Source organism: Poecilia latipinna, unplaced genomic scaffold, assembly GCF_001443285.1.
Source record: "Poecilia latipinna isolate Pla-1442-1.1 unplaced genomic scaffold, P_latipinna-1.0 Scaffold631, whole genome shotgun sequence".
Classification (NCBI taxonomy): Eukaryota; Metazoa; Chordata; class Actinopteri; order Cyprinodontiformes; family Poeciliidae; genus Poecilia; species Poecilia latipinna.
The window spans coordinates 98,405-111,337 of NW_015113247.1; the positions used below are offsets into that span (position 1 = coordinate 98,405).

Below are 12,933 nucleotides of genomic sequence, written 5' to 3' on the forward strand. Positions count from 1 at the left end.
TCCGGTTCTGGTGAACCCGTCTGGTTCTGGTGAACCCGTCTGGTTCTGATGAACCCGTCCGGCTCTGGTGAACCCGTCCGGTTCTGGTGAACCCGTCTGGTTCTGGTGAACCCGTCTGGTTCTGATGAACCCGTCCGGCTCTGGTGAACCCGTCCGGTTCTGGTGAACCCATCTGATGAACCCGTTGGGTTCTGCTGAACCTGTCCGGTTCTGCCGGAGCGGCGTGGCAGCGGAGCGGCAGAGGCCGGTTCTGCCGCAGCCTGCGGAGCGTCAGGTTGATGGATCGGCTCATATGTGATGTTATGACTGGGATGTCAGCGCAGAGCGGCAGCTGATGGATGAGCTCATCGCAGGCGCCTGCATGTCGGCGGCTCTTTTTAATGTTTTAATGCACTCAGATGGGAAAACTCAGAGGATTCCCCGCATGACAGCAGCTCCATCAGTTATTGATTTTGTCGGATGATCAAACATAATTTCTGCGTTTCTGTTCCCGTGTCGCGCTCCGAGGCGTGACACTCTGCAGAACAAATGCAGCAACGATGCTAAACCTAATAAAACAGGATTTTCGGTCGTTCCCAGCAGGTTGCTGCTCCGTTTCACTGGAAAACCTGTCAACCGGGAGAAGCTCCCCCCAGATAAACGCCACATCACATCCATTACTCCCAGTTACACTCCCATGGCTCCCATTCACGGCTCCCCGGCGTGTCAGGAGGCAGAATGCTGATTTCAGACACATTTTCTGCTCTTATCGCTTCTTTCCAGCAGATGCAGAGCAGCTGTTGATTTGACAGGAAGGTTTCCAGTGTCGCGCAGACTGGGAGAGTTTCTAACTGGAAGCACTGGAGATAAAATGCTCTCTGCAGGTCAAAGAGTCGAGCCTGCTGACACTGTAATCATCTCCTTACACCGCAGCCGGCATTCAGAACATGAGCTGCGTCACAACGCTCTGACTAACGTCTGCATGTATGGAAGAGTGGAGAAACATCTCAGTGGTTTCACAGAAAACTCTCATTATGCTCTTCAAAACGATGAAGAGCAACACGCTGAGGCAGTTTGCTCTTCCGCCTCCGTCTCATTCATGACGCCTGGAGCCAAGAAAACATGAGGCACACGCCAACCCAGCGCCGAGAGCTGGGAACAGCTGCCAGGACCCAACGACACCAAAACCAGGACAGAAAGCCTCCATTTACACTCAGGTAAAAATAAAACCTCCAGGATAAAACAAAGACGCTCAAAAACAACTAAAACTATTCATAAAGCAGCCAGAGACACCCAGAGTCACACAGAACAGATTTATATCCACGCAGGGAATAAACTCTACAGACGTTTTGACCTTCTGTCGTTAACAGCTCCAGATGCTAAGCTAACGTAGCATCACTGACTTGCTGATGTAATTTCCCTTTGGGATCAATAAAATGTTTTTGATTTTGAATTTTATACACTATGCAGACTCTTCATGTGCACTGATGAAGATTCTCTCACCTCAGCATGCCAGATGCTGACAGCATGACCTACTTTCTGAATAATTTGGTTAATAATTTTCTCACCACTTGGGGGCGCTCAGAGCACTGAGACAAATCCTCAGAGGGTCAGAAAATAATTAGTGGTGGAACTGGATTAAAAATGTAATTGAGTTTATTACAGGGTCTGTAATTAATCAATTAAAAAACACTCCTTCCTGCTAAATTATTTTTTAAACAAACATAAATATATTTGTAGTTTTTAATCTGTTCTCCAGGTTCTTTAACCTTCAGGTGGGAGCAAAGTGTTTTTCTATCCATTCACCTTTCCAGAGCTTCTCTGATCTTTAGAAATCTGGATGCTGACATTAGCATTAGCTGCTACATATTTAGCACTGAGATGCTATTTTAGGCTAGCATAGCTTCACTCAAAGGCTAAATCTTTGTAGCACAACTAGAACACGACAATCAAATCGTTTAGCAGCAAAAATTAAAACCCAGAGTGCTGAGAAAAGCCACTTTGTTCGTCCATAGCTGCTGTTAGCAGATGTAGCTGTGCGTCAGCTTTACAGGCGCACAGAAACACGCAAATAGAAAGGTTCCAGCTCGAACTTTAGTCTGTTAAAAAAGCAACAAAAAAAAGTGATTGTGTTAAAAAATGTAACGCTCCAGTCATAGAATAAACTGGAGATGTGAAACTCAGCAAAGCTTCAGCATCAGAGCAACGTGGCAGGAACAGAGTGGCAGCAGCTCAAACTGAAGGTCTGAGTATCTGATACCAGGCTGCAGGTTTGTCGTCTCATTCAGAAAAAAACTGGCGGCAGGATTCAGGCAGATGTTTAATGTTTTCCTCATCACATCATCACCATTCAGCTACCAGAGGCTTTAAACCCCATCAGTCCTCAAACCTATCGACTCTACATGAAGGTCGCACTTTGCTTTACTTCAGAGTTCCAGTAAATGGACCTGAACAGCCGGTGTTCAGGAACTGTTCATACACCAGGAGGTTAAATTCCTGCTCCTCCTTTTGAACTCAAACAGCTTCAGTGTCTGGAGCTTGTAGATCTACAGATCCTCACCTGGAGCAGAGCTAAAGCCACCAGATGCTGCTGGATGTTTGGTTTTTAGGAGGGCATCTGAAACCAGGCGTGTTTTAATCTGAAGCAGCAGCTGCAGCTCACATGAAGCGACCAAATGAAATATTCATGCTGCCTGCAGGACGCCATTAAACGTCTCCTCAACACCCTGAGATTCTGCAGGATGAGCTGCAGCTGCGATGAAACGCAGAGCCGAAGCTAACGGTCGGATTACAGGAACAGAGTCGGAAACGGAGAGTTTAAAGAAGGAGCTTAGGATGAACCATGTCAGAATGTCTTCACACGCTTTCTCCTCCTACTACTCTCCAATTAGCTTTACTTCCTGTTACTTTATGTTAACTTTGTGTTTTCTCTGCAATCAGCTGGCGTTCTGATTGGCTGTGGTTCTCATCACATCATCGTTCTTCCTCTCCTGAGAACAGGAAGTTCTCCGTCTCTGTCTGTCTCTTCTCAAACCTCCATTGCTGCTGGTACCGAGCCTGGTTCTGGTTCTGGTTCTGCTGGAGGTTTCTTCCTACTAAAGGGGAGTTTTTCCTCTCCACTGTCGCCCTCTGCTGGTCAGGAGGACTGAATGCTGCAAGCTGATGCATTAATTGATATCTAGGATTAATTGGAATATATTTATGATTGAACTGAAATGATTTGTTTTGCAGAGCTCCTCCAGAAGACATTTGTTGTGAAATATAGAAATAAATCAGGCAGAATCAGCAGCCGGAGGGAATCTGTTCCCTAAAGTTTAGTTTCAGGAGAAAACTTTGTTCTGTCTTTTGTTAATTTTAACCTTCAGTTTTTTGTGGCTCTCATCATAAAACTGAGTCATCAGAATTTATCGGCTTTTCCAGGCTGATCGTTGCACATCGACGCTGGTTTGCTGTGTTTGTGCCGCAGCTTCAAACCCCAGAGAAAAGTCCAACATTAATTCGTAATTAAATAGAAACCTGGGAATATCCATAAAGAACTTTTATGACTTTACGGCCCCGGAGCGCCGCCCGGCCGGCAGAATCAGAGCTGCTGCTCTCTAACTTATGCAAACTTTAGCAGAAATGAAAATCTGACACATTTTTAGCTTTTTTTCGTCAGTCTGTGATACTGGAGCAGTCTGACGCTGCAGATGCAAACATTTGAATTTAAATCAACCTGAGGCTGAGGTCTGTGCTGAAGAAGCAAACAGGACAATGAGAAGCTGCCAGTTCCTCCTTCAGGCCCACTCAGCACTTTGGTGGATGGAGAGCAGCTTCCTCTCCTGCTGATTCGGAGGAAAACGGGTCAGCGCCGACTCCGTCAGGTCGCTCCTGTAATTCCTCTGCTGGTCGGTCATACAGACTGACTGGAAACCAGTTTACATGGCGGTTTGCTGCTGGACTGGTTTATTCTGAGGACAGCGAAAACCTGAAATGCTTAAGATCAAATCAATTTAATACTAACCACCAGAGGGAACCACCAGGGGGAACCACCAGGGGGAACCACCGGGGGGAGCCACCGGGGGGAACCATCAGGGGGCCTTACTTTGATGGATTCTGATTTATCTTGATCTCCAGTCCAGACAGATCTTGGTCTCCTACACAATAAAAGACTCCAACAGGCAGAGAAGCAACTAAACATCTGAAACAGAGCAGGAGGCTGAAAACCAACCGGAGAGTCAGGCTGTGGTGGAGCTGAAGCTAATGCTAAGCTAGCAGCCACTGAAAGTCCGAGAAGGTTCCCAACACGAGGCGCCGCAGCACTCGAGGTGTTTGGTTTTAGAACAACTGGGAAGTTTCACAGAAATTAAGTGAACTCTGGAGAATCTGGTTGGTCCTCCAGTTTGATAACTGGTTCTACTGGCTTCTCCATTAAATCAGAGCAACAGATCCACCGTGCAACAGCTGTGTGTGTGTGTGTGTGTGTGTGCATCTGAATAACAGCTCCACAGGACGGTGAAGAAGCGTAAAACTGTGTCTGATCTGTTGTTCCGATTCTGATGCCTCTGATTCTGATGAGGCGGTCCGCTGACCCAGACAACCAGAACCGGCTGACTGAAACATTTCTGCTGAACCTTTGAAACCGTCTCAGCTCCTCCAGTTTGATTACAGTTTCTTCTGACATTTCCATTAAACGGAGCGCTGAGGCTGAGTCCCGGCAGCCGGACGCTGCGGCCCGATAAGAGGCTGAGGGACCGCTGTGAACTTCATTTAATCCAATCCAGTTTAAAGCTGCCACAGATCAATGCTCCGCGGCTGATCCGGGTGCAGGCGCCGGCCCGCCGTTCGGTGCTGCCGGATCTGCGGGGCGTCCTCTGCGCTCCCTGGCACCGCTGCGTCCTTTCATAATCCCCTAAAAACTCCTGCACGCAAATGTCAGGATGCCTCCTGACCGCTGAGCTGCAGAGAGTCATCAGATTGCTGGAAATGTCAGCGAGATTATTCAGAGAGCAATCAACAACACCGGGAGCTCTAATTAATTCCTTTCAAGCTTCTGTGAGTCAACAGTTTGATCTGCAGCGCGTCTTGGAGCAAAGCACGTTTTGTTTCGGTGTTCAGATCGCTGCAGCGGGCTTTCACGCCATCCAAACGCTCCGACTCCCACTGAGACGCAAAAACCTTCTGCTGATTCTCAGCAATATCAGCATTTCTCTCTGTAGAGCTGAGAAATAAACATTAATATGTTTCTTCCTTGTTTTAAAATGTCACTATTCACTCTGATTTCGTTCTAATCCTGTCACATATTTTCATATTTCATGTTTAGACTCTTTGGTTTGTTACATGACATCTGGCTGCTGGTACAAACCAAACAGGAAGGGGAAATCTGTGTCTATTTAACTATAAATAAATAGAAGAAGAACTCCAAAATATCCCTTAGCTTCAAACAGAAATAAGACGCTGTACTGTACGGGACACATGAAGCCAAAAAGCATTGTATATGGTAGTTAGCAGCTAAATATTTAGCTTAGAAACTAGAAGTTTAGCTCCAGTAATGAGTAACTATTTGGCTCCAAACAAAGTATGCAGATCTGAGCTAGCTAAATATTTACTTTGTAATCTAGCTAGCTCAGAGCTAAATGTTTAGCTAATATGCAAATTAACTTGCCAATAAGGGAGATTGGACTATCAAAATAAAAGCTAGGTCTTTAGAACTTCTGTACGGTGAGGCTGAACGCTGATGCATCTCCACTGCTAAACGTCTGGATTGCCTTTCAAACGGCTCATCCTTTGTTTTCAGTTCAAATGTCGGACAGAAAAAGAAAAGAAAAACGAATGTAGTGATTCGACAGCAGGAATTTAGAAAGTTATGAAGACTCAGCTTTTATTTTGGTAGTCCACTTCTGATGTTAGCAAGTGAATTTGCATGTTAGCTAAATATTTAGTTCAAAGTTAAATATTACATTTGAAACTCATTTGTTTGGCTCAGAACATTTAGCCTAGAGCTAAATACTTAGCTTGTCACCCCAATATTTAGCTTGCTAAATAAATAGTTACCTTCAAACTAAATATTTAGTTTCAAACTGTGGCAGTTGCAAAAAACCCCCAGAGAAAATAAGATTTTGAAAAACGCTACACCTATTTTATTTAGCAGGATAAATTTAAAACCCAAATTATTGCAGTTAATTTTTCAATGTATAAATTTACAAACACTGTTAGCAGGTCCAGACAGACCGTTAGCTTAGCTCAGGTTCTGGTTCTGTTAACTCTGTTAGCGGGTCCAGACAGACCGTTAGCTGAGCTCAGGTTCTGGTTCTGTTAACTCTGTTAGCGGGTCCAGACAGACCGTTAGCTGAGCTCAGGTTCTGGTTCTGTTAGCTGAGCTCAGGTTCTGGTTCTGTTAGCGGGTCCAGGCTCTGGTTCTGTACTCTGATGCATGAAAGCAAACGGAGCCGTGGGAAAGTGCATGGCTGCAGCGTTGCCATGGCAACAGGAGTGCTAATACCAGCAGCTGCTCCAGCAGGGACCCTAGTCACAGTTGGTGGCGTTAAATCTTCATTAATCTGCTGCTTGTTTTTCTGTGAATAAATAAATAAAATCCAGAATTTACTCATGAAGATGAGTTCACAGATTTAATAATGTAATAAATCAACCCAAGGCACAGAAACAGGAAGTTGGTCTCCATGAACGACTTCAGCAAACAGGCCGATTATTCACTGCATTCAGTCATTCACCCCCGGTGAGCTACTGGAGAGTAGCCAGGGCTGCCCTGGGGAACCGGGCCTGAGCATTTCAGGTCACTAAGGTCAGAAAACATTTCCAGAGTGACACAAAGTCAAACCTGGAGGCAGGACTCTTCATGTGATCACATGAATTCCTGTTTCTGAGCAATGAAGGAGTGAGCCACACGTTCAGAACAAGCGAAAACCTTCTGCAGGTTTAACAGAACAAAAACTGTAAAACCAAAGATCCTCAAAGTCAGCAGAACTTCTCATAAACAGATTTCATCTCTGCTGTTCAAAGTAAATCATTTGTATTGATAATTTTTGATTTTTATTTGTTCACAGCAGTTTGTTGTTTGAACAGAAATGATTTGCTACATTTTCCTGTAGTTTCTGTATCTGCGTTTCCATTGACCAGATAATTGCGCAATTTGACATTTCATAAACAATTTTAATGAATAGAAACACGCTAATTAAGGAAAAACGTATTTGATGAAACATTTTGGTGCCACGATGAGGTGATTTTTTTATTTGGCCTAACAGATTTATTTTGGAAATGTCCAATGGGAACATGAGTCACATGATCAACAACTGGAGGTTACCACTGACAAAAACCACGAAGAAGACAACAGGAAGTAGTTGGAGGATAATGTTTTTAAAAATTATGCAAATACTAATATTTAAAAGTAAAACTGTATGTACAGTAAAACACCTACATTCATGGCAAATATGACCACAAGCTGCTCGGGAAATGCACAAAGGCCGTTGGTTAATTTGACGTTCTTTGGCTGAGAAGCGCCGCCGATCTGAGCAGATTATCGAACAGCCTGGACGAAAGGTGAGCCCTTCATGAGAGGAGCTGCTTCTCTGGTGAAAACGCTAAAGGGTTAACAGAGGAACCATGTTGGGATGGCGTCCTGGAGGCGGAGCTTCAGAGAGAGCAGGAGGTTTTAAAGAGACAGAGGCCCAATTTCAAGACATTAAATTAAAAGTCAAATTTAATTAAGTCATGTTTGCTATTTCTGACATGGTAACAGCTACTGTACTGTGTAATAAAATGATAACATGATACTGCCCTTTAACGACTTAAACTTATTCATGTGTGACTTTAATGGAGTTTCTTATTTAATGGAAATAATTTGTGATTTTTTGACATTAGTGGAATGGCGACAAAGTTTTGTGGATATTTGTGATGGAAACGCAGCTTCTGTCTCGCTGTATTTCAAACCTCAGTGGCAGAGACGAGCCTGCAGCGACGCAGAGGGAAAAATCACAGCTTGTGTCTTCAGCTCATGTAACAACGTCTCAGTATGTTCAGTCCTGATAGAAATGGAGCGCCACCATGAACCAGCAGGTTATGGTTCCAGAACCGGACCCGGACTCCGCCTCACCTGCCTCTCTGGAGAGCTGCATGAAGGCCTCCACCCCCTTCTCGCCGTAGCTGCCCTCAGACGCCACCGTGGAGACGTAGTTCCAGCCCATGGCCTTAACGATGTCCACCATGGCCTGCGCCTGGAAGCTGTCTGGGGGAACGACGCGCGAGAAGAAGTCGTAGCGGCGGTCGTCGCTCAGCTCCGGGGCCGTGGACGCGTAGCTGATCTGAGGGATCTGAAAGGAAAGAGCGGAGGAGGACGAGTCAGAAGGAAAAATGTTCAGTTGGAACTTTATCTGACGAGAAAAACCAAACCTACACATTATGTCAACAGATTTAGCAAATTCAAACCAAAGGCTGAAAGGAGGCGTCCGCTTTAATCCGACTCCAGTCCGTCTGCCTAGAAACTCCAGTCCGGTTGGTAAGATGTGAACGCTAACTGACCTCTGACCTCGGTCTGTGTTTGGTTGAAGTGAACTCTGGTTGGTCTGAATGTGAACCAACAGAGACCGCTCCAAAAGCAGGAAGTGGACTACAGCGCAGGGCATTCTGGGTAAATATAACCAAAGCTAACATGTTAGCTCACAAACAGACGGTTGTGAGTTTATAACCAATCCGAAGCTCAGACCCAGAACATCTGTTTTATGGAACCTGAACTGGATCTGGTTTTGGACCAGTAACTCAGAACCTGACCTGTTGGACCTTCCTCCTGGTCGATCCAGGTGTTCGATCCTTTGAGCTGCTGCGCTAATTCAGTTTTTTAAGATTTGAAGTTTTAATTTTCTCGACTCATTCCCAGTCTGCTGTGTTGGGTTTGGACCTGAGCAGACTGAACAGGTTCTGGTTGGTCCTTTTGGTCGTTTTGCTCTGATTAAACCTGTGGTGTGTTTGCTGTAAAGCAGAATGTGGGGATTTTCTGACAGGTTTCTGAAAGAAAATCAAAAACACGAAGAAGGAAAAGCGGTGCCTGCTGGAGAATGAGTTTGGCCCGGCTGAGAGCGGCGCCGGTCGCAGTAATTACAGGAGACCTGTGAAAGGTCGGAGGATTATTCAACCCGTTCCCAGGAAGTTCCTGACGGACGGAAATGAACTCCATCCTTCAGGAAAGGTTTGGAGAAACTCCTCTTTCCCAGCTGATTTTCCTCTAATTAGCCCCTGATCCCTGCAGAGTCGCGCTGACGTTCGCCGGATTGAAAGTTCTGCTAATTCCAATAAGGTCAAAGGTCAGATCACTGTAAAGAGTTATTTGGACCTGGTAGCTCAAACACGCTGCATGTGTTTTACTGCAGCAAACAACAAGCACCTTCACAGCAAAACCTTCATATTATGGGATGTTTTACTGATTTTACAAAAAAACTAAATTCACTCAAACTTTTTTATTATTGACATTATTATAATTATAATTCATTTTAATTCAATTATATATTTTTTATAATTTATTATCTACAACATATAATCCAATTACATAGATTATACCTCGTGTATAATAATTAAATTTATGAAAAGTTCAAATATATTATTTTATTTATTGTATTTTTTCAGTTTCACATTTAGTTAGACTTTTAACAAATATATTTTTATCTTTGCAAAAATGTTCAGAAAGATTTATGAGAGAAATATTGTATTATATACGTTTTATTTTTCATTTCAGTATCATTTTAAAGTGTAATTTATTGTATTTAACAGTTGTATAAATGCCTATATTTACATGTTTACTGTACTTTTTAAAACATTTATTTTATCCAGCACATTAAGAGCCTGTGAATCAATAATCAATGTTTGCATAAAATATGAGGATGAAAATGTTGAAGGAAGTAAAGTTCAGGGAACCGGAAGAGAACCGGTTCGGGGAACCGGAAGAGAACTAGTTCAGGGAACTGTTTTGTCTGCAGCTCCTCCTGTCCTGCCATGTGACTTTGTGGCCTTTAAATGTGCTGAAAATGTAATAACCTGTGCCTCTGGATGAGAGGCAGAACCAGATCCAGTTACAGAACCATCTGTTCACAGAGTCGGACCTGGACAAACATCCTGGATCCGGACCGGTTCCGACCCGGTTGCGGAGTTCTAAACCAAACGGATGTTGTCAAGGAAGAACTTGAGCTCTGAAGGTGAAACAGAGAAACTAATAACACTTAATTACCCTGACCAGGCTCACTGCTGCAATTACTGGTTCATTACAACCTCTCATTTTCTGCAACACACACTCACACACACACACACACACACACACACACACACACACACACACACACACACACTCACACACACACACACACTCACACACACACACACACACACGTTCATCAACTCGCTGTTTTTCTCCTGCAGACGGAGAAATGAAGCAGAAAGCAACAAGCTCCATTTACTGACTCGCTGCTCCTGTCGGCGGTTCTGATGGATTCTACATGATGATTATCATTTTATTTGTGAAACAATGACTCCGCGTTCAGACTGCTAACGGCCCGCCGGCTCGCTCTGTCCTTTCATCCTCTAATCTTCCTCATCCGTCTCACTTTCACTCAGCCTTTATTTCTCGGCGCCGGCCCGCAGCTCCTTTGCTGACACCAATCGGGTCAAGCTGCAGCAGAGACGGACGTTTGTCCCGTTTCACGGATAAATCAGGCAGAACCATGAGCTGCAACAGCTGATTTACAACGTCTGTGATACCAGAACCAGAACCTCCTGACCGGGTCTCACTGCAGAGACGAGTCCAAAATGATCTAAAAATCCATAAAAGATAAACTTTATGGAGTAAAATCAAACTAACTAAAACTGCAGAGACGCCGAAGGCCATAGGAACTGAAGACAAACAGGAAGTAGACATGAGCGATCCGGCAGCACGTTGACCTCTGACCTTTAGCTGAAACAGGGGAAAAGAAGTTCTGACATCATCAGTAATAAATTGAGTTCAACCCAGAATCAGACTCAGAGCTGCTCCCAGTGCAGTTAGCACTCGGTTAGCGATCCAGCTGGACGTATTGACTTTACCGTCAGGTTTTCATTAAAGGGACAGAGTCACATGTTTATCATTTCACAGCACAGTCCAGAAACTATGATACATTCAGGTGTTATAAAAATGATTTATATATCAAATATGACTCAAAAGAAATTGACTTCCTGATTTAACGCCCTGAAATTGGGTCTCTGTCTCTTTAAGAAGCTCCTGCTTTCTGAAGCTCGGCCTCCAGGAAATCATCCCAACATGGCTCCTCTATTAACCCTTTAACAACATGTTTACCTCTGAGCAGCAGCTCCTGTTATGAGCTCAGCAGATGTTTGCTAATTGCTGCTGGCTAGTCTGAAGGAACTGAGTGGGTTGCCATGGAGAATCAAGGCAACACTCCTGGTTTCCATTATGTTCGTTGTTTTCCAAACTGGAAACAACCGGAGCAGAAAAACCCAAAGCAGCCTGAAAGGTCAGAGCTGCTTTTCTCTGGACCTGGAGGAAAACACAGACGCTTTCTGACCTTTGACCTACTAAATCATTTAAATCTGGCATCACCTGAGGTCACACACACGCACGCACGCACGCACACCTCCACTAAGCTCCTTTCACATTAAAAGCCTTTTCCAGGGTGGGGCATTAAATCTCCTGTTGCTTCCATAATTCATCAGCCGCTCGCTCGCCCCTCTCACTAATCCAGAGGTTCCCAAACTGTGGGGCGCGCCCCCTAGGGGGGGCGCCGTGTCATTGCAGGTGGGGCATGGGAAGCTGTCTGGATGAAAAAAAAAACAAAACTGAACACTGTATGCGCTGGGTTTTTACCTCAGAACGGCCAACTCTCTGTTATTCCTGTCAGTTTGATACAGTAGGGGCTTCCACACCTCCCATATTTGTGTCCTCTGTCACTTTTATACTTTTATCAGCAGTTAAAACTGTTTAATCCGTTGTTAACATGTTGTAACCTGTTTTTCCGAGCCGCCTTTAAACGCAACATGAGCGCTACGACGCTGGGTTTCCACCTGTGAAGGAGACCTGCTGCTGCTGGGCGGAGCTACGTAGGTTTGTGTTAGAATCACCGCAACAAACCAGCAAAACGCAAAGAACTTTTCACAGTTTTTCCCTCCAAACTAACCGACTGAGAAATCGGCTGTTGGATGCAGGTAATGTTAGCTAAAAGATGACTAGCTAATAGCAATACAGAGCCTTAAGCTTAACAAGTACCTTGTAGGCTACCGATGTTGGTGTCTATTTTCAGCTACGTACATTCATTTTGCCCCCAAAAAAGTCGATGCCCACCCCCTCCCCCCTGCACAAGCGTCGTTTCAACCAGAGAGCCATTTGTAATCCATGGGGGGGGCAGAAAAAGTTTGGGAACCACTGCTCTAATCTGATGCTTGTAATTCATTTGTCCTACGGCCCTGAACGTCACCTGGCTACTGAAGATGAAGAGGAAGGTGAGGATGAAGGCAGAAAGAAGATGAGTTCAGAGTGAGAAGATTTACAGGAAGAGGCTTTCATCTCCTGAATGGCCAATCTGTATCACTTATATTTAAATACCGTAATGTTATTGGCACACAGGTAGCGAAGGAGCTCGGAGACCGTTTAGCCAATCAGGACGCAGAACACAATGCACTGTGAAAAAAACCGCACAAAAAAATCCACGAAGCAGCGAGACCGCAAAAGGCGAACCGCGTTATAGCGAGGATCACTGCATTTCCCTCTGAATGTCTCAGACAAAAACAGGAAATGAACACAAAGTTTTTCTCTCAGAACAATCAAACCAGAACAAACCTGGTGCTGTTTTCAGTTTTCATCCTTTTGGGTGAAAACTGGTAGCGCAGAGCTCTGATGTTTGAAGAATTAAACCTATAAAACACACAGCTTCAGTTCTTCCAGCTGGAAACCAGAGATCAGGATGACCTCTGACCTCAGAGCCACAT

At 44.6% G+C, this 12,933-nt stretch overlaps 1 protein-coding gene across 1 annotated transcript in view; it reads right to left on the bottom strand.

Annotated features, from left to right (window-relative positions):
* The window catches only part of grm7 (glutamate metabotropic receptor 7), a 132,956-nt gene that overhangs the window by 81,466 nt on the left and 38,557 nt on the right, over positions 1 to 12,933 (bottom strand). Inside the window, exon 2 of the mRNA XM_015043429.1 lies at positions 8,069 to 8,285. Within this exon, the coding sequence (XP_014898915.1) occupies positions 8,069 to 8,285 (217 nt within the window). The remainder of the gene's footprint in view (positions 1 to 8,068; positions 8,286 to 12,933) is intronic.